The following is a 22,543-nucleotide window of genomic DNA, read 5'->3' on the forward strand; positions in this document are numbered from 1 at the left end:
TCGAAGGACTGTGACCTGGCCATATAAGTCAAATAAACCCTCACCTCAAGTTGTGGTCAGTCACGGTGTTTATCACTTGCAATAGACAGCAAACAATGGCATTCTCTGTCCAAAATAACCCAATGCAAGTTCCCAAGCAATTATTGATTGCCCTGGTAGCCACATTTTCAACGTTAAAAAAAAAAAAGTTCTTATTTAACCCAATGCACCGCAAATATTTCAACATGTGGCTAATGTAAAAGCCATTAATGAAATCATTTCCATTGCTTCTTTGCATAATAAGCATTCAAAGTACAAAGTGTATTTTTATTGCACACCGGTTTGAACTACCACATTTTGAGGGCGCCTACACGTTTGTGGCTAGTGGCTAACTCCAGTGGACAGCGTGAATCTCAAGACCGGAGAGGGCTGGCTGTGGGTGATTTGGGTTGTTTTCTAAGTTCATTGTTTTCTCAGCCAGTCTCTTACTTTCTCCCTAACTTCTACTCTATTTTGTAAATAATTATTGCCTCCTGAGCATTCTGTCAAACTTAAAAGACACTCAAAAGCCTGCCTGAGAACTCCTAGAAGACCCAAGGGGATCTATCTCTTGAAGAAAGTGCATCCACACTTCCCTATGTCTGGCGGCTCTTGGAGTTGCACCCCCGGGACTTACAGGGCTCCGAAGGCTGCAGGGGCGCACCTCAGCTGGGGGTGAGTCGTCCGCTGAGGAATGGGGCGGATCTGGGGACCGTCTGGTGACATCACTGCTCTATGCCATGGTGGGGATCAAGACCGGTTAACACTACTGTCTTCGAGACTCCACCGTGAAAACGCCTGGACCGGGTCCCCACCGGCTAGCCCACAAACTGTCACTCGGTCCTCGGAACCAAACAAGGTGTAAGATACACCCAAGACTAAGAGAACTATAGGTAGCGACCGGCTCCCACCGCTTCTCCAGGAGCACTAGCGAGGGGTGGGGGTAGAGTCTTGGGGGACGGGGGGCGGGAGCGAGTGTCTTCCCTGTCTATGTTGATTGGTTGGAAGTTACCACCACGTGATGCAGACAAGACTGGGCGGCTGATTTCCCCGCCCTCTTCATCCCCTTCGTGACCCAGAGGTCAGGGGAGGCGGAGAGCGGGTTTCCTAGGCAACCCCAGTGGGCGGTCAGTACACAGCAGGCCCGGGGCTGGAAAGCGTGTGGTATCAGCTGCACACAGGGATTGGGAGGTCGGAGTGCACTCTGACCTGTCTCGGACAGCCCCGGAATCCATTCTCTCTCTGGAATAAGGTGGGTATCCGTCCGCCCATGGCCTCCAGGCGTCTCTTCCCTACAGGAAAGACCAGGGAGTTCGCTTTACTCAACACGTGGAGGAATCTACCAGCAGCACACGGGTCAAGGGACCTATGTAATGGTGCAATGGAGATTATAGTAATATTATGATAATAGTTGTAATAATAAAGGAATAATAATAATTTAGAGGAAGGCCCCAGAGAAATGAAGAAGGAAAGGTATGTCACAGTCTCGGTTGGGTTACTGGACTGGAAGACTCGGGTGTTCACTGGTCAACCGGATACTGATCATCTAGAGAGAAGGGCGTTTACATGGGCCATCAGTAAGAACTGTCGGATCCTGACCCCTTTATACTCAGTGGAGAAAACAGTTGGACCATATAGGGCTTCTGCTCTGTGGAAAAATGTAGTTTCCTAGAATGGATGCTTACTCAGCTCTTCTGGCAGACAAAAACAGTTCTTTACAGGCCAGGTAGAACTGTGTTCTGAATTGTCATGCAGAACAATGTTCAATATTATATTGAATAGGATCTGTGGTGTGACAGTTAATTGGAACCACTGGAACTTTTCTATCTTCTTTTGTAATTACATTGAACACCCACCAGGGGTCAGACGTAGCTCCGGTCCTCAGTGAGCATGTTGGGAGAAAAGACCTGCAAGCATCCCAATACAACGTGATAAACAGTGCTATCCACCGGGTATGTGCTAGACTAACCCAATCACACGAAAGAGACCATTTATAGTAAGACCAAAGAAAACTCAAGTCTTCGGAGAAGACTCAGCATAATCTTAAAGATGTATGGAGAAAGTCAAGGAGATAGACATTTCAAGGAGAGAAAGAAGCATCTTTAGAAGTACAGCTATGTCAGCCATCACAGGACTGGAGTTTCGGCCAGTCCTGGAATGTTGTAATGCTATTTTGGTTGGACAGGAGCTTGAGAGATTGGTGTGGTAGCCATAAACACCTTCCAAGAGGAGTGGCATAAGCAAATGCCCACTTCAGGAGGCTGGCTGCCCCAGGGGTGCCCCAGGGGAATGGGGAAGGTAGAAATAAAACAGTAGGAAGGGCGTCCAGAGAAGGGGGCATGATGATAGAGGGTAGAGAGGAAGCATGAGAGCCCTGATAAACTTTAGGGTACACATGAAAAAGGATTTGATGAGGAATGAACCTGGGAAAACATGGCGGTAAGTCTCAGGTTTCCAACTTGGATGAAGAGGGGATGGTGGCGTCCTTTATCACAAGAAAGCATTCATTAAGGAATACCCCATGAGTTGGGAAATGAGCTCAGTTTGGGCCACAGTGAATTTGTGATGCTTGTGACAGGTCCACGTGGAGCTTTCCACATGGGCTTTGGGATTTATTGCCCAGGGAAGAGTAAAATAAAGGTGAGTGATTTTTACAAAGAAGGAAGCTGCTATTAGTGCAAAGTAACAAGTAGGGGGCTAGGGAGACACTCTCTAAAGAAAATCAAGGTGGACGGAACCTGGTGGATGGCCTCCATACTTAGCGTGCATACACCAGCATTTATACCTGCATGTGCATACACAGAGAGGGAGGGTAAGAGGGAGGGGATAGAAAGAAACCGGCAGGAAAGTTAACAACATTGCTCAGTGTTATCAGCTTTGTTCAATGTCACGTCAAGGTCAAGTTGAGAGCTCACACTTGTCCTCTGCCTCTGACAATGTGAAGGCTGTTGTCAGTCTTGTTTAACAGTAAGCAGAAGCTGTGGTGGTTTGAAGTGTTTTCTCTCATATGACAGTGGGCTGAGGACTGAATGGAGGCAGTGATTGTCTGCAAAGTATCAAAAATAGCTCTTCATTAAAAAAAAAAAAAGGCTATAGATAGAAAGGACTTTTCTAAATAGAAAGGAGACCTTACGGAAAGGAGACTATTTTTTTTTTTTTTTTTTTGCGGCGGCGGGGGGGGGGGGGGGGGGGGTTGGTTGAGACAGGATTTCTCTGTGTAGCTTTGCTCCTTTCCTGGAACTCACACTGGAGACCAGGCTGGCCTCGAACTCACAGAGATCCGCCTGGCTCTGCCTCCTGAGTGCTGGGATTAAAGGCGTGTGCCACCACCGCCTGGCCGGAAAGGACATCTTATGGAAAGAAAGATGAAAGACTCACAGAACAATGCTCTAACAGAGGTAGCAAAGGGTGGATCAGTGCACAGAAAAAGAGATTCATTTCAGACAAAATGAATTTATTTATTTATATTTATTATTTATTTATTGTATGTGATACATGTGCACGTGTATTGAGAGTGTGCATACCCATACAAGAATGTTCCTCCATTGCTCTCCACCTTATTTTTTTTGTTTTGTTTTGTTTTGTTTTTTTTGAGACAGGGTTTTTCTGTGTAGCTTTGCGCCTGTCCTGGAACCCGCTTTGGAGACCAGGATGGCCTTGAACTCATAGAGATCCACCTGTCTCTGCCTCCCGAGTGCTGGGATTAAAGGCGTGTGCCACCACCGCCCAGCCTCCACCTTATTTTTTTAGGTAAACCAATTCAGCCAAATTGTCTGACTTGGCAAGCCTTCCCCACTCCCAACCCCCTACCCCACAACTTCTTGGGTTCTTTCTGTCTCCACTCCCAGGCTGGGATGTCTAGCTTTCACATGGGTGCTGGGAATCCAAACTCAGGTCCTCATGCTTGCACAGCAAACACAAACACTTTACCCACTGAGTCACCCTCCCTAGCCCCAAAATGAGTGTTTCCACTGAGCCAAAAGTCCTAAGGGAAAGAACGTGTCTTTAAAGAGAAAAGAAATTTAAAGGGAGCACATCCTAAGACAGCCCTGTTTTCTTTGACGATGAGGACAAGGACAAATTCATCTGACCAGAGATGGGGTAGGAGATATGAAGGGGGTATGGAAGGAAGAGGGAAGAGTGAAGGGAGAGAAGGAAAAAGCTTGAAAGGGGTGGTGAACGTTAGAACACTATCTTGTGTCCTAGGATTTCGCCTTTAATCCTCCCTATAGGAAAGGAAGCTAATGAGAAACAGAAATAGTCCCCTCTGTAACTGGGGCATAGCGTCTCATAGCTCAAACATAGTTGGAGTTGTCAGTGAATTTTGTATTGTCAGTTAACTACTGAGTTTTAATAGGATTATTTGGGGCATTGATGAGCACAGAATAATGCAAGTTGAGAGATAATCCACATTGTATACCCAGAAAATATCTCCTTGACTAAATGCAGAGATTTGGGGCTTTGTTTATAAGAAGATTCTGCACTGTGAAGGTGAACACCCTCCTATATCAATGTTTGTGATGTACTATCAAATCAGAATTACAGCTGGACTTTTAAAATTCTTTTTTTTAAGATTTAATTAGGCGTGTGGGTATGATCAAGGTGCACAGGCACTTAGGCCAGAGGAATAGGATCTATGGAGCAGGGGCAGTTATTAGCCCCCTAATGTGGGTGCTGGGAATGGAGTGTGGGTCCTTCTGGAAGAACAGCAAATGCTCTTAACCTCTGAACCATCTCTCCCACCCCAGGACAGAGTTTCTTAAACAACAACAACAAAATGTTAAGTCTTAGACATAAAAAATGAATAAGAGGGCTGGAGAGATGGCTCAGAGGTTAAGAGCACCTACTGTCCTTCAAGAGGTCCTGACTTCAATTCCCAGCACCCACATGGTGGCTCACAACCATCTGTAATGAGATCTTGCACCCTCTTCTGTGTACAAATAAATAAATAAATCTTTTAAAAAATGAATAAGAAAGACTAACCAAGAACATAAAAAAATGAGAAGGGAATTGTATTGGTCTCTTTTCTGTTGTTATGATCAAAATGGCCAAGGCAACCATTGTAAGTTATAGAAGAAAGTGTTACTCTGGGCTTGTGGTATCAGAGGCTTAAGAATCTGTATTAGTCAGGGTTCTCTAGAAGAAGAGAACTCTCTCTCTCTCTCTCTCTCTCTCTCTCTCTCTCTCTCTCTCTCTCTCTGTGTGTGTGTGTGTGTGTGTGTGTGTGTGTGTGTGTGTGTGTGTATGTGTGTGTGTGTGAAAAGGGAAATTATTAGAATGACTACAGGCTGTGGGTGTGGTCTGGCTAGTCCAAGAACGGCAGTCTCTAACTAGAGACAAGACTGGATGTCTTAGCTAGTCTTTAGTCTATGTTGGAATTCTGAGGAAGTAGGGTTCTAATACCAGCAAAGTGGTGTCTCGGCAGCGGGAAAAATGGGCTTTTCCATGAGAGTGAGGGCAAGCAGGCAAAAAGCAAAAGCTTCCTTCCTCCATGCCTTTTTGTGTGGGCTGCAGCAGAAGGTGTGGTCCAGATTTAGGCTTGGTCTTCCCACCTCAAATGATCTGATCAAGAAAAGAATCCCTCACAGGCGTGCCCAGCTGCTTAGGTTAGAGTTGACTCCAGATGTAGCCAAGTTGGCAACCAAGATTAGCCATCACAGAATCAATCACCTCATCCCTACAGTGTTATGTTCAATGGAGTAGCCAGAGGGTCCCTTTTCAATATCGACACAGCTGATGCCACACTCAAAGTCTTATTTCTTGCCGTCCAAAACTCCAGTCCTCAGAAAGGGCCCATGAGGCAGCAGGGGTGCTGGCTCCAGGTCCTGTCCATCTCCATTTTCTTCAGTGTGGTCCATCACACCCATCTGCCTTGTTCTGCACATATGCCAAGCATATGCTCACTCTGTCCGTCTGACTGCTGTTCCCTCTGCCTGCATGCATGTGATCTAAGTTCCTTCATGGCTTACCTTATGTATTTAGTTCTTTGCTCAAATTCCACCATATCGGAAGCTGGCTTCTCTTTCCCCTCCTCGGCCATTTTTCTTGTACCTGTTAGGTCCATGGTGTATAAGTTAGTGACGCGATTAATGGCTGGGGTAATTTTCTGGTTGCATTCTGCTCTATGACACTGGTTAGGGCCCCTGCTCTTCTTCTTGGCTCAGTGCCTTAGTCCATTTCATATTGCTATAACAAAATACCCAGAGCCAAATAGAAACAGTAGGCATTTGTTTCCTACAGTTCTGCGTGCTGGGAAGTCCCGGCTCAAGGCGCCGGCTTCTGGTATCTGGTGATATCTTCATGTGACAGAAGTTGGAAGAGGAAAAGGGAACCAGACTCCCTCCATCAGGCTGTGATTAGGGCCCTAGGTCCCATTCTTGAGGGAAGGAACCCTCTTGATCTCTTAGAGACCTTTTCTCTTAATGACATTGTGTTGACAGCACCTGAACTTTGGAGGGTCCTTGTCCAAGCCACACCTTCATCATGGTGGGAGTGTCTCCAGTTCACAAAGCCTGAGTACAAAGACAGACAGCTGTACGCTACTGTAACACTGCTGCATCGTGAATGCTCCATAGCTTCCCTTTACCAACAGTTGCTGCTCTGGGTTTGAAAATAGCTTAAAAAATTTTTTTTAATAGCTTAGTAAAGCTTCTCTTTCTGGTGTCTTGAATTTTGGCATGGTTTGTACAAACAGCTTTTCTCCCAATCTAATGTGAGTACCTTCATCAGTCTTCCTAGTGGTCCATCTTTTCCCTGGCACAGGTATACATTTCTTATCTTGCCGTAGGTCTTCTACTTGTAACCAGGGAGCAAAGGCTGTAAACACGGGATTCAAATCGCCACTTTGTTAAAATCTTAATTTGTGTAAGTATCTGAGCATGGATATAAACATAATTGAATGAGGGGCCCTAATAAAACTTAAGTGAAACTTTATTCAAGTAAACGTATATACAGATAGCACACAAATTCTTCTCCGGTGCCTTTATCTGTATCCCCAAAGCTCCTCTTTTCCTCCCTGCTGCTAACCCACCTGTGACTGAACCACTGTTTTTCAGGGTTCTGGTACCATAGCTTGTTTCCAATCTGCATGTGAATTGGTGTAGAAAACATGATCATCATATGTGTACATTTTCTGCTTCAAATCGTGCCTATGAAAACCATCAACATTGCATATAAAAAGTTGTCTGTCTCTTCACTCCTGTGCATAAAACCAACAGAAGTGTTGAACTTTGTCCCGCATGATAAAACACGCAGAGAAGCACTCGCGTTACTGGCCCTCAGTGGAAAACAGTCCAGATGTGTATCAACAGTACAATAAATTAAAATACAATTAGACACTCAGACTCTATAATAGTAAACATATTTTTCAAAAATAACATTGTTGTCTTTCTTTTTCTCTTTTGGCTCTCTCTTCGTCTTACCTTTTACTCTTAACCTATTCTCATTGGCTTCCTAACTCATGCTGGTGACTTAGAAAGTACATTTCCACACTTTCTCTTTACGTAATTGGAAACCCCTTAGCCGGACAGTGGTGGTGCATGCCTTTAATCCCAGCACTCGGGAAGCAGAGGCAGGCAGATTTCTGTGAGTTCGAGGCCATCCTGGGCTACAGAGTGAGTTCCAGGAGGGTGCAAAGCTGCACAGAGAAACCCTGTCTCGAAAAACAAAAAACAAACAAACAAACAAACAAAAGTACATAATCGGAAACCCCTCAAACCACAGGAGTGGCCCAGGACCTCCAACTGCCAGGTTCCACCCACAGAATACTCTAACAGCCCTGAATGCTGGACTCTGCCCCACCCTACAAAGTAAAAAGCCCAATCTCTGAACATGAAATCTTACCAATCTCCACCTGGAAAGCTCCACCCTCAAAAGTTCTACCCCCTTCCCAAGAAACTCTAGATAAGCCCTGCATCCTGTTCAGTTTGCTGCTGTTTCTCACCCTAGCAGAGGCAGCCATCTCCTGGTTTTTCCCCTCCCAATAAATCTCTCTGTGAAGTTCGTTGTGTGGTGTGACTTTGTGGTATTTCTTGGTTCCTGGCTGCCAGCATACCTTACCTTCCAAGCTGTAATGCTTACAATAATCATGCATATGCACACATTTATTTATAGATACACACTTCTAGAAAGGAGTTATGGTTAATGAAATTATACAATGTTTCTCACATCTTGTTATAGCATTGTATTAAAAACAAGAGCCCTCCATTTTTTAGTATATGAATTACTTAATGAAAATATTTAAAAATTATGAACATTTAATTAAATTGTATTAAAGCCATTTAGATACTAATTGAGCAATTGTATCAAAAGAGATACCAGTAAACTCATTTTAATGAATATTTATTGCCATATATATATATATATATAGAAATTACATAGCCCTTAGGTATCTAATTTCAGTTTTTTAGCTAGCATATAGATCAGAAACTATATCCACATTCCAGACGTCCTTCTTTTGCAGCTTAGAGAACTGAATTCAGCTTGGGGCACCACAGCCCCAAGAAAGAAGCAGGAAGACCCAGTAACAATTCAAAGTCTTGTGGGGGGGTGACTTCTTCAAGCATTCTGAAGGTTTATTGTTTAGAGGAAAAACTGTATTTGTTTTACTTGGACTAAACAAAATAGAAAGAGTTATGGAGATGCAGAATTAAGTTCAAAATACTAAAAAAGTTTGTAGATGGAAACTTCAGAGATGGAAGGAGGTCTGTGTGGAGACCTGGAAATGCCACAGTTGGTAGCTTTCAGATGACTCTCCATTTGGACCGCCATGACTCTAGGACTAATGTCAATCTTGCACTTTCCTTAACAGATATATTAGTATGACCATTGTTTTTAAAGGAAGATGATTGAAAGTGAAAATTTAACTGCAAGTGACATCATTAAAGAACTGGTGAGTCCAAGCCCGATTTCTTTTCACTAATATTTGCAAGAATATTAAGTAGAACATTTTGACACTCCTTCATGGAGCTGTGAGGACTAACAGGAGGGCTATTCCTTCTCGTGTATGACTTTTGGAAGCACAGAAGTCATGTATGTGACACAACTTTCTCTTTTGTGGGAGTACAAGAGTGGTGTAGTTCAATGGGCAGTTTATAGATTGTGATGTCAAAATACAATTTTTTAACTATTAAGAACAGATAATAATTGAAATTCTTTCTTTTAAAACAGTGTTTGTGCAATGGTTTATCTTATGAGATGCTTGGACAAGAAGGATCAGATACTTCAAAACTGGAGATGTTTTTCACAGGGTATCCCCGGATAGTTGGATTATCATTGTTTCCTACCTTATCGAGTCTTACAATTGTTGCTCAAGATATAAAGGAAATTTCAGGGTTGGAGACTTGTTCACAACTTAAAGAACTTTGGATTGCTGAATGCTGCATAGAGGTAAGTTTAAAAAGATAAATGATGAGGTGCATCTAATACTGAATTCTTGGCTTTGGAAAAATAATTCATTAAAATATGTGCAGTATGTGTGGATCAAAACTGATAAATGGGCAAAGATAAAAAATGTGTACAACGTGAAAGCAGAAATAAGGAATCAAAACATAAATGTGTTTGTTAAACATATCAAATCAGATCACAGCCAATATTTGCTTACTAGTAAAATTGACTCAGCTAGGTACTAAGTGGTTAGACATGTATCTTAGAAAGCAACACTACAAAATGCATCATGAGCAATAGAAATGTACACACCCTTTAACTCAGAAATGCTTATCCTAAGAATTTTATCCTAGAGAAGTAATTCAACAGCAGAGAAGAGTTACATGCGTGAGGTATTTGTTACTTCTTCATTTTCACAATAGTTAACATGAAAATTCTGCACATAGGGTAATTTTAAAGAAAACTATTATAAATTTCACAAAATATTTTGTAATCATTAAATATTATACTTTGAAAATTTATGAAAATTTGTTAGATGGTCTTGGGCAAAAAGAAAACCACCTATAAAATCAGATGTATGTGATTTTATTAATATAAAGCTCATGTAGTGGATTAAAATTTAAAGGAAGTGTACAAAATTAAATATAGCTGTATTTAGACAAAGAAGTTGTATGTTTTAAATTTTTAGTTAATATTTTCGAGTGTTGATATTGCAATGAAGTGGTGTTTAAAAGAAAAAAGACTCAGAAACCTACTTTATCTGATAAATTGAACCTGATGACAAAATAAATGACAGTCTCCAATCTCCTTTTCCACAGAAAATTGAAGGTCTTCAAGAATGTAGAAATTTGGAAAAATTATATTTATATTACAATAAAATTTCCAGAATACAAAATTTAGAGAAATTAATAAAACTGGAAGTTCTTTGGCTGAACCACAATATGATAAGTAATATTGAGGTGAGGTAATTTTGATAATTTGCATGTAAGGGCAGTTCACACTGTTATGGCATTTAAACCATGGTGTCCAAGATCATACAGTCGGTGTTGAGGGCAAAATATTTATAAATAGCATAGTTATTGTTGTCAAAAAGAACTGAAGTGGGGCTACAGAGAGATGGCTCAGCGGTTAAGAACACTGTCTGTTCTTCGAGAGGACCTGGGTTCCATCCCCAGCAACCACATGGCAGCTCACAACTGTCTGTAGCTCCAGGTCTAGGGAACTCAAAGCCCTCTGCTGTTCTCTAGACACCAGACACACACATGGTACACAGACATGCATGCAGGCAAAACACTCACGCACAATTTTTTTTTTAATAAAGTAAAAAGAAAGACTAATGTATAGGTTGCATGTTAGAAGGAACCATTGTCTCAGTTATTCACCACAGGCCTGAGAAGTAAGGGAATATTTGGAGTTAGAAGGTTTTCAAGGAGGAAGTTTAGAGAAGCTGTGTGACTTGCCCCGAATTATAAACATGCTGAGAGATACATTGTTTCTCTGCTCACTCCACTTTTCTTCCCTCCACTCCTTTCTGCTCCTTCTTCAAATTCTCTCCAGGTTCCATTAAAGTGAGAGGGGGTGGCTTCACTGTACCTGTTTTCCTCTGTAGAACATCCAAGGAAATAACCAGAGTGATCAGAGTTAATGGTTTTTAAGATAACATCTTGTCTACACTTCTAGGGCTTACAGACACTGAAGAACTTAAAAGACCTCAATCTTGCAGGAAACCTGATAAGCAGCATTGGTATGTACTGTTTCCTCTGGACTCTGGGCTAATGTGTTTTCAAAGTACATGCTTAGAGTCGTTTCTTTTAGACTTTATGTCATTGAAAAGCATTTTTACTTTTGCATACATTTTTATCTTAGATTGTGGTCCTTAGATAGTGCTTCTTTGAGAGTTTCTCACAATGGGTTTTGATCATATTTACACCCATCCAACTCTTTCTGGATCCACCTCCACTTCCCTACCTATTTTGAAATCTATGATTCAAATATGTAACTATCAGTCAGTAATAACTATTGCTGATTATACAGTGGTATCATGAATTCTATTGCTATGCAGGAAATAATGGCCATCTTTAACTCACAAGGATGCCAGGATATATCATAAAGGTAGAACAAGAAACTTAATTATTTTTGTGACATTGAGGATTGAACTGGGCATGCCAGGCAAGGACTCTGCCACTGAGCTATATCCTCATCCCTAATGTTTCTTTGATCTTGTTTTTAAATTAAAGGTCCATGTCTTGACCCCAATGAACAACTGGAAAAACTAAACCTTTCTGGAAACCAAATTACTTCTTTCAAGGTATGTTCAATTAAATGACTGGTTTCTGTTTATCAACCTGAGTTACAAACGGTATAGACCAAAAAATGCAGCCAGCAGTCTTCCTTCAAGGAGCAGCTTCCTAATGCTCCAAGGCAGTGGTTCTCAGGCTGTGGGTCGTGACTCCTTTGAGGGTCTCATATCAGATATCCTGTGTATCATTATTTACATTACGTTTCATAACAGTAGCAAAAGTACAGTTATGAAATAGCAATGAAGTAATTTTATGTGTGGGGTCACTACAACATGAGCAACTGTATGAAAGGATCGCAGCATGAGGAAGGTTGAGAACCACTTCTCTAGGGAGTTTGAAAGGCATCTGTTCAATTAGCCATAATGATTGGATCCTTTTAGAACCAAAAAAATAACTACTTAGTCAGCTGGTAGGGTGCTACTTTCTCTGAACTTTCTCCTAGGCCTTCTGGCTACATCCATTTTGCAGGAGGTTCATCCTCTGATAACCTCTGAAAAGTGGACTGCCCCTTCTCAGTCCTGGGGTCTCTTCCTCATTTCTGCCTATATTCATTCTCTAAATAATCCCGTCATACCTTATGACTGCAAATACACCTAATCTAATTACTGCTAAATTGGTCCCTCTACTTACCCTGACGACATCTCTGAACTATAGACCTCAACTGACTTCACACTGATGTCTGTTCCCCAACCCCTTTCCCTGCAGACATCTCTGATTCTCTAAATGGTATTTCTCCTCTTCCAGTTAATGAAGCAACAATCCTTACAGCTCTGTTTTACTCCTTTATTCCTTCATATCCCACCTTCAATCCATGAGCAAATCCTGCTAGTGCCCATTTGGAACATGCCCGGAGTCTTACTGCCTGGATCACTATGACTATGGGTACCAATCTGCATTACTGCGAGGAAAAATGAAAACCCAATTCCTCACAATTCCCCCCATTTTTCAGAGTGTGTGTATGTGTGTGCACGCGCCATGGCACACATGTGGAGGACACCTTGAAGGAGAATTCGGTTCTCTCATTTGAACGTTGGGCCCTAGGGGTCAAGGTCGGGCTGTCAGACATGCAGTGGGTGCCCTTATCTGCTGAGCCACCTTGCCAACCCTTTTTCTTTTCTCTAGTCTCAATCTGTTTTCCATACAGCAAGGCTCGCTGGAGCCCTTTTAAAGATGCTATGATAAATCTCTCCTGTCAAAACCTCTCCTTGCTTTCTCATTGTGTTCGCAATATAATTCTGACAAGGTGAGGTCAAGGGCACATGTTCAAGCACACCTGATGGAAATATTAGAGAAAGAGGAGTGAGGAACAATTCCGAATCCCCCAATGTAAATGGGTACTCTTTAACCCAGAGAAAAACAAAAGGGTGTGCAAAGCAGCAGAATGAATAAATTTAAAAGAAATTTGAGTAAAATATTACCTGATTAGTCAAATTGCGAAGGAGTGAACCAATAGGAAAGGCTGGAGCATTGTAACAGGCATTGGAGGAGGTTCCTCCGAGCCATGGGAATGGACGTCCAAAGATGAATATTCGTAAGAGTGAGGAAATGAGAAGCCGTGGGCCCATTTGAGTAGCGGCAGCATTATCATCTCGCTCAAATACAGAGTACTCATGAGAGCATGGAGGCTGCGACCACAGGGCTAATCAGATCTCCATTGGTGGCCGTGTTTGATAGACAGCACAGAGCTGTCACTGCTTTCCAGCAAGGGGCCATTATAATATGATCACAGATCTCCCTAGGGAACCGTAAAGCAGAGTTAGTGTTTTTTGGTTTGGAGCAGCAGCTGGTACAGAAAATGCATGGCTGTGTAGTCTGCCATCTATACAGCAAAGGCCGATCATTTCTTCTAGAGTTTAACATGAGTTTTCACTAACGAGAAACAGCCATCTAGATCACTTAACGCACGTACTTAGGTGTTCGATTAGAATGTGTTACATAAGATTGTGGGTGACCTTATGTGCTAAAACACCTCCATCCAAAGACAGGATTCATAACCGACTTACCACTGATGTTGCTGTTTTAGGACCTTACGAACTTGACCAGGCTGCCTCGCTTACAGGATCTATCTCTGAATGACCCTCAGTACAAAACGAATCCAGTGTGCCAACTGTGTAACTACTCCACTCACGTGCTGTATCACTTGCCTTCTCTTCAACGACTGGACACGTTTGATGTCTCAGCAAAGCAGATCAAGGAGCTAGCAGATGTAAGTGGATCCACAGTCAGGTGTCTGTGGCTCAAGGTTGCCTGGTTAGTGGCCTTCTCTGCCTGAGTCCTCATGTGGTATTAGACAGTCAGCTCTTATCTCCTGTCTGCTCTTGCCCCAAGAGCAGGTGTTTCACCTAAATGTATGCAGATAATAACATTAATGCTGGAATTTGGTGATCATAGCAAAAATGGGAAACACATGTCTGTTGGGAATAGAATTTTTGATACATGGTTATTAAAATTATTTTAGAACAAATTAAATTTAGTATTTTTAAAATCTTTTTTCCCACATGGAAGAAATCTGAGTTAAATTTGAATTTCATATAAATACTAAAGAATGTCTTGGTATAACTCAATAAATACAAGTAAGTTTAGTGAATACTTCATTGTTTATTTGAAATTTAACTTAGCAGCCACTATTTTGTCTGGAAAAATAAACAGTTTACTCCACAACACATGGTGTTTTAGATTTAAGGATTTATTTGAAATCCTTTTAGTTCTCAGTGACTCAAGTATATTTGTTTTGGATTTTCCATTTACCCCAAATATTCAAAATAACAACAAACATCATTTCCCAATTTTCTTTCCTTTCTTTGTTTCTTCCTTTTTTTCTTAATATGTGTGTTTGTGCTTGTATTGAATTGTATGCTTGTGTGTACACATGTGTGGGGGTGTGTGTGTACACCTGTGTATGCTCATGTGGCGGCCAAAGGCGGGTGTCAGGTGTTTCGCTCTCTGGCTCTCTACCTTATTTTTCAAGAGGGACTCATTCACTGAACCTCGAACTGATCCTCTAGGTAGACTGTCTGGTCAGTTCTTTCTGACTAATCTAATTCTCAGGCATCATTCAGCTTGTATAGTTCATAACGGTCTTTTTAATCAATCTGCTATTATTAGCTGATTAGTAACTAAATGGTATACTAGTGTTAAATATAAGGTTTGAGATAATTGCAGCAGAGTGATAATTTAATGACCTACTCAGTCTGAAGATAGTTCACATAGAGCATCATTTTGCAGACTGAGGGGCAGGGTAAATCTATTTTTGTGTGTGGGGGGGTCAGGGTTAAAATTATACTCAATTTTACATTTTCTTTTAACCCCTTTTAATTTGTTTGCTTTCCCTGATTAATGAACTAGGAATAGTGGTTTAATATTTGCTCCAGTCCTATGTCCTATTAGCTAAATATACTGTTTTATAAATTAAATTATGTCTGCAGTTTCTTGAGTGGAAGTTCTGGAAATAGATGTGCGTATGCCACATACTCACATGTTAAACACAAAGATGTTCATTGAGATTTTATGACTTATATATTAAATTAAATAAATCCCTACAGCATCAACACATCTGCTGTCGTCATCAGCATTTCTAATGGAGCTGGCCAGCTTCCAATTTCATAAAGAACTTGTGATGCTCCTACAGTACCACTGATGTCTTAGTCAGATTTCTGTTGCTGTGGCCAAAAGCTCCTGGGGAGGAAAGAGTTTATTTCAGTCTACTTCTCCATCATCCAGAGAAGTCGGGGCTGGAACCTGGAGGCTGGAGCTGATAGAAGAGTGCTGCTTACTGGCTTGCTCGTCATGTCTTGCTCTGTCTACTTTCCTATGGAACCCAGGGCCAAACACAGTGAGCTGGGCCCTCCTCTGTCAATTATCAACCAAGAAAATGCATCACAGGCTAGTCTGATGGGGCATTTTCTCAGTTGAAGTTCCCCAAATGACTCTAGGTTGTGTCAAACTGACATAACACTAGCCAGCAGAGCGATCTGTAATGTGTTTGATCTAATCCCGTGCTATTTACTCTCTTGCATTCAGACCACAGCGATGAAGAAAATAATGTATTATAACATGCGAATAAAAACTGTTCAGAGACATCTGAATGAAGAGCTTGAAAAACTGAATGACAAAAAATGCAAGTTACAAAAGCTCCCAGAAGAACGGATAAAATTATTCAACTTCGCAAAGAAAACCGTAAGATTTAATCATGTAAAATTCCAATGGCTACATTGTAGGAGCATCATCAGACCAAATAGTACATTCTTAACTCCCCCATCCCTGCCCTCGAGTGTGAGTGTGTGTGTGTGTGTGTGTGTGTGTGTGTGTGTGTGTGTGTGTGATTAATACTGAAGATCAAGATCAAGTCAGGTTTACTCTAACAGTATTTTGATTCCAGGCTTGGTAGTCTGTGTCTGCAATCACGGTGTTCCTAAGGTGAGACTGAGGGGTGGAGACAAGGCAATGCAGAACAAAAAGACCCTGTCTCCAACAGGGTGGAATTCGAGGACCAAAACCTGGGACCGTGCTCCACAGATGTCCTGTGGCATGCATATACCTGTACTCACACAGACAGATGTGCGTGCACGCACACACACACACACACACACACACACACACACACACACACAGAGGTATACAATGGGGGAACCTCAAATCAAACTCTGTTTTAGTAGTATGTGTGCTTTTTATTCAGAATAATTAGATTCCTTTTATTAAAAGTAGATCTTGAAAAGTTACTAGATCTTGAAAATAGAACCTAGCATGTGTGAAATTTTCTGTAACTTCTCAAAAACATGAAGAAACAATGGATTGTCCAGCACATAGTGTTAGAAAAGAGCCAAGGTATTTAGGAGTAGGTTTTACACTTTACCAAACTAAGTATCAGTGGGGTTAAAAATTAAATGAAAACAAAAATCAAGAATAAATATGTAGATGAATTGATTTAGCTGGTCTCAACTTGACAAATAAAAGAAATGCTATAAATTGCAAAGAAACATAGATTCAGTTGCAAAACCAAAAAGTAAGATTATTTTGTGCTAAAAGGCATTATTCATAAAGGTAAGAACATGGGCTAGGGAGGTGGCTCAGTAGATAAAGTCCTTGCCACACAGCATGAGGACCTGGGCTCAGTCCCAAGAATCCATATAAGAAGGTGGGCACGGTGACATGTGCTAGTTATCTTAGAGCTGGGGAAGTGGAGGGTGGTGGCCCTTGATGCTCACTAGCCAGGCAGCCTAGGTACTTAGCAGACTCCAGGCTTATTATTATCATACCTTATTGTTATGTGGACAGTCCCTGAGGAACGATGCCATCTTTGACCTCTGGCTTCCACACGCTTGTATATATACAAGCACATGCCCTCCACATACACATTAAGGAAAAACATGTCTGAGAAAGTTAAACTATCCTAAAGAAACATGATGTGTGCACAAAGAGATTTTATCCTTAGTACAAATGTGTCCATAAGATATGGTTAAAAGTAGATGTACAAATAGAAAAAATGAAGGAAATATATAAATCAGCACTTTACAAATGAATAAATTACAATGACTGATGAACACCTGAATGTAGCACTCCCTTGTGAATTTTCAAATGTTAATGCAGTGTGAATCCATGTTTACCTATGAAACTCTCAAAAAGCAGCATACCACAGCAGTAGGTGGTTCAGATGAGCATCATACACTCTCCTGTGCTCATGAAAGTGGTCACACAGCTTCAGAGAGCTCCTAGCCTTCAGCTCAGTAAGTCTACATGTGTACTTGATTCTATGGATATTTATCACCATCCCATCAATAGTAACAAAACATTAGATGTTACATAAATATTTAACAAGAGAACAAGTCAATCACTTTTATAGTACACTGCTAGGGCTGGAGCATGGATCTGCTGCTCTTGCAGAGGACTCCAGTTGGTTCCCAGCACCCATACCAGGTCACTAACGACCACCTGTAACTCTGGCTTCAGGAGATCCAGCACCTTCTTTGGCCCTCATAGACATATTCACTCATTACACAAACCCACATATCCATACATTTAAAAGTTAGAAAAAAAAATGACACTTATTTTTTTTTTTAAAAAGAGGCTTGAAATATATCTAATGGTCTTTTCTACAAATGGGCATGTTTTTATTTTATCATCAGAAGGATATTCTTAAAGTAAAATGTTAATTAAATTTAAATTATTTGATTAAAAACCACAGAAAGACCAAGATGTGAAAATCATTTTATAATGTGCCATTTCATGCATGTAGGTTCAGAATCCCTTATCTAGAATGCTTTACAACCAAATAGATTTCAGAGTTTGGAGTTTCTCACATGTTGGAATATTTACATGTACACTATTAGCTGAGCATCCCTTAGCTAAGTATCTAAAACATGTCCAAAGCTTCAAATTTGGGTGCACTTCAAATTTCAGCTTAAGGGTACTCAACTATATTACTTAAAATCTGCAAGCAAAAGAAGGAATATATGTCATATAAACCGCACACATATTTAAGTATATAATTTGATTTTAGCAGCCAATTATAGCTGTAACTGTGAAGAAATGTAGCCAACTAGTAAATTTCTTTTTATAAGTTTTGTGCATTATAATTTAGCTTTAAACTGTACACAAGATTTGCCCTGGACCCAAACTTTATGGGTGTGATTCAAAGGCTAAGTAATCAAGATAAGTAAATATTTTAAATATCCCAATTAATACCAAAATCCCTATTATGGACAACAAATCCCAAAATATTGAAATCTGATACAATGTGTATTTTTGCTGTTGTTGTTGTTTTTTGGTTTTCAAGACAGGGTTTCTCTGTGTAGTTTTGGTGCTTATCCTGGATCTCGCTCTGTAGCCCAGGCTGGCCTGGAACTCACAGAGATCCACATGCCTCTGCCTCCCGAGTGCTGGGATTAAAGGTGTGCACCACTGCTGCCCAGCACAATGAGTATTTTTTTTTGCTAGTCGGATAGTAAAACAAAAGGAAAACTTTTTCTCCCCTTTGTGTGTTTTCCATGGTTTATAACTCTCCAGGAATGTTGAAAAAAACACTGAAAAGTAAGTATGTTTTTAAAATCTCATTATTTGAAGTTTAAGGTTTTATTCACATCCAAACCATCACTGATTGTAATTTCACTTTGGCCTTAACAAGCAAGCTCAACATTCCGTGGTCTATTAACGTTCTTGCTCTCAGCTAAGCGACTACCAATCATCCTCTTTCCAAACCATCAATTGTTCAATAGACGCTAGATGAACTTGCACAAGGCTGAAGTCACGCTTTGACCGTTATAAACCAGAACTTCCTATTACCTAGATTTCTACTTTGATCATCTAAACTGACTAATAAATCTCACTACAAAGTGAATATCTGAATTGAGGCTTTGCCTTATTTTTAATTTGCTCTCTGGTATGTTGTTGAAAACAGTTAGAACGGGAATTGGCTGAACTCAAGGGACCTGCTAAAGGGCAAAATGATAATGCCCTGGAGGCCGAGAAACCCAAGAATAGAGAGACTGCCGCACAAGAATCAGGTCTTCAGCAGAAGATCCTCACCAAACTGACTGCCCTGGACGAAAGGGTCACATTCTGGAACAAGAAACTAAATGAGTATGTGTGGTGAACTGTCTGGTCATTCAGATTGCAAATATAAAAGAGTAACCATATTGGGGGGGGGGCAAGAGTTGAACTCAATTCCCTTGAGAAACGGGAGGCAACAAAACATGGCCTGTGTTGGCACTTGGGCTCCTGGGGTCCCCATCTGCTCAAGGCTGGGCTCTAGCTGAGGCCATTTTCAGGTAAGCACAGTGAGCTTCCTTCACACAGCTAAGCAATTGGGCTTTCCTTAGTTCAGAAACTCAGCAAGCAGACAAGACCCAGCCAGGCACAGCCACGGCCCTTGCTTGGTTCACTGCTGGTAGAGTTTTCCTGCCTGGCCCACAGTCAGGACAAATCTCTCTTACCTGCCAGTCCCACAGTTGCTCAGACCCAACCAAGTAAGCACACATAGACTTATATTGTTTACAAACCGTATGGCCGTGGCAGGCTTCTTGTTATCTAGTTCTTCTATCTTAAATTAACCCATTTCTGTTAGTCTATAAGTTGCCATGTGGCTCGTGGCTTACCAGTACCTTACATCTTCCTTGTCATGGCAGCGGCTGGCAGTGTCTCTCTACCCTGCCTTCCACTTCCCACAATTCTCCTCCTCCTTGTCCCGCCTACCCTATCCTTCCTGCCTGGCTACTGGCCAATCAGCACTTTATTTTAACCAATCAGAGCAACACATTTGACATACAGAACATCCCACAGCAGTTCACAGTGTGCTTTCACTCACCGGGCCCTCAAGGAAAGAAGTTGACTGGCCCCTGTAATGATAAGAACAGTATTGTGGGGTTGGGGATTTAGCTCAGTGGTAGAGTGCTTGCCTAGCAAGCGCAAGACCCTGGGTTCGGTCCTCAGCTCTGAAAAAAAAGAACAGGATTGTAACGTTTAGAGGTAGGGGTTTGCTCCATGCCAAGTGACCCTCAAACTAGCTGTTTAGACGTAAGTACCATTGATATTGACATGGAATTGAGGATACTGTGTACTGTCTCAGCCTGTCTAGGACTTGGTAGCTATCCTCTTAGATCCAGACAGTCTCCTTAGCTTTCCATACTCTGAGTGAGGGTAACAAAATCTGGGGTGATTTTCTCTGCCAGAAACAGAGTATTTTCGTTCCTGGTTTAGCTGCTAACATTAACTCTACTCATCCACTGGAAAGCAAAAAGTAACTGATATTAAAATGCATGTTGCAATACATGAATGAACTAAATACTTGTTATAGTACATAAATGAACTGAATACATGTTGCAGTACATGAACAAACTGTATACATTTTACAGTGCATGAACGAACTATATACATGTTAAAGTACATGAACAAACTGTATACATTTTACAGTACATGAACAAACTGAATACATGTTGTAGTACATAAATGAATTGTATACATGTTACAGTACACAAACTGAATACATGTTACAATACATGAGTGAATTGTACACATTACAGTACATGAATGAATTGTACACATGTTTCAGACATAAATAAACTGCTGTGCTTTAATGCCGTGAGTTTTCAGTATCATATGAACATCTGCATGTGTATTTTGTCTCTGGTAGGATTGAAGCAATTTATCATATTGAAGTAAAGCAGAAGAAGAAGAGCCATGGCTTATTGACCCCATTTCTGCTGACCGAGCTGGAGACTGTGGGGAACATCCATTTTGAAGAAGGCACTCGAGCTGATGACTGGTAAATCTGAGCTTTGAGTGTAGCTTTAAAGATAATTGTACTTAGGACCCTGAGCCAGATGATCCACTTAAAGAGTATCTCCTTTCAAAATAGTTTTTATCAAAACAGTCATCTGTTGAAAATTTGCTGTTACGTATTTCCCATCTATACATTTGTCCCATTGCTTTATTGTAGTGAGCCAAACTCTGGATACCTCAACAAGAGCTACTCTTTACACATTTTTTCTTAGCCAGACAGCAGGAAAACGCTTGTGGGAAGTTTATAGAAATTTGAAGAAAAGGGTTACATTCCAATATCGTCCTCTTGCATGTTTATACCGTTGCTGGGTGGCTGTAACCCTGGATTCTGAATCCTGGCTGAAAATCAGAACAGAGCAGAAAGGCTGCAGCAGAATTGGCAACAGCAGGTTGCCCCAAGGGAAGGCCATCTCATGGCTGCCCTGCAGGCCTGTAGGCAGAGTGGGAGCCGTTGCTGGGAGCTAAGCAGTCAGTGAGCACATGGTCACTGTGTGTCAGGAGAAGGCAGGCAAAGCCAGACTTCAGGCTGTGGGGTTCCCCACAAGTGTCACAGCCGGCAGGTGAGGTAAGAATGACACTCGGGGCCGGGCAGTGGTGGTGCACGCCTTTAACCCCAGCACTCGGGAGGTAGAGCCAGGCGGATCTCTGTGAGTTCGAGGCCAGCCTAGGCTACCAAGTGAGTTCCAGGAAAGGCGCAAAGCTACACAGGGACACCTTGTCTCGAAAAACCAAAAATAAATAAATAAATAAATAAATAAATAAATAATAATAATAATAATAATAATAATAATAAAATAAAAGAATGACACTTGGTTCAGCCTGATTCAGGCAGCCAGGCTGGATCAAACTTCTGGAGTCTGATACCAGGCAGTTTATTGTAACATATTTAAACACAGTACAATTTGGAAAAAGAGCTTCTTGATGTAATACAATCCCCAATGCACAAGGAGGCACAGTTATATCAAATCTTAATTAAAAGTACGTGTCATTTCTTCTAAGAAGATGGGTTCTAGAGATAGGCTGCATGTATTATCTTATGGGCCCAGGAAATGATCTGCCACGATCTTGGCCATACAGATAGCACAGAGGTCATTTGGGCTATTAGCCACTTCCAACCTTGGTTTTGAGAGGGTTTTTTGGTTTTTGGTGGTGGGGGAGCTGGCTATACAAATAGTGTAAGGATCATCTAGACTATTAAATACCTCTGGCCCTGGTTGTGGGAGCTTGATATAGCCTGGCCCTTCAGATAATGCAGATCACCTAGACTATTGACCACCTTCAATTCCCAGCCTTCTGGGTGGGAGAATAGATTATACATCGTTTCTTTGAAAAGACAACCCTGGATGCTTGACACTCCTGGTTTCCCCAATGATCTGTGGGTGCAAGACCTTTGTGCTCCCAAGGCCAAGTGAAAATGCCACACAAAGTTGGAGAGGACCAGCAGAGACAGAAGTAGAGCCCGGTCATCCACACCTCAGAACCATGGCCTTTCTGTCAGTGAGATAAGCAAGCAGGCGTGTTGTCTCAACTAGAGGACATGATTAGAAATAAGCCTTAAAGAAAAAGAA

General features: G+C 41.4%; 1 protein-coding gene across 1 annotated transcript in view; it reads left to right on the forward strand.

The window, feature by feature from the left end:
- The first annotated feature begins 1,155 nt into the window (after nt 1-1,155).
- The window catches only part of Lrrc9 (leucine rich repeat containing 9), an 87,088-nt gene continuing 65,700 nt past the window's right edge, over nt 1,156-22,543 (forward strand). Inside the window, exons 1-10 of the mRNA XM_036205631.1 lie at nt 1,156-1,270; nt 8,828-8,908; nt 9,187-9,405; nt 10,221-10,361; nt 11,083-11,146; nt 11,640-11,710; nt 13,726-13,908; nt 15,723-15,878; nt 19,096-19,277; nt 20,827-20,958. Coding sequence (XP_036061524.1) covers nt 8,861-8,908; nt 9,187-9,405; nt 10,221-10,361; nt 11,083-11,146; nt 11,640-11,710; nt 13,726-13,908; nt 15,723-15,878; nt 19,096-19,277; nt 20,827-20,958 — 1,196 coding nt within the window. The 5' untranslated portion in view covers nt 1,156-1,270; nt 8,828-8,860. The remainder of the gene's footprint in view (nt 1,271-8,827; nt 8,909-9,186; nt 9,406-10,220; nt 10,362-11,082; nt 11,147-11,639; nt 11,711-13,725; nt 13,909-15,722; nt 15,879-19,095; nt 19,278-20,826; nt 20,959-22,543) is intronic.

The sequence above is a fragment of the Onychomys torridus genome, chromosome 14, assembly GCF_903995425.1.
Source record: "Onychomys torridus chromosome 14, mOncTor1.1, whole genome shotgun sequence".
Taxonomy (NCBI): domain Eukaryota; kingdom Metazoa; phylum Chordata; class Mammalia; order Rodentia; family Cricetidae; genus Onychomys; species Onychomys torridus.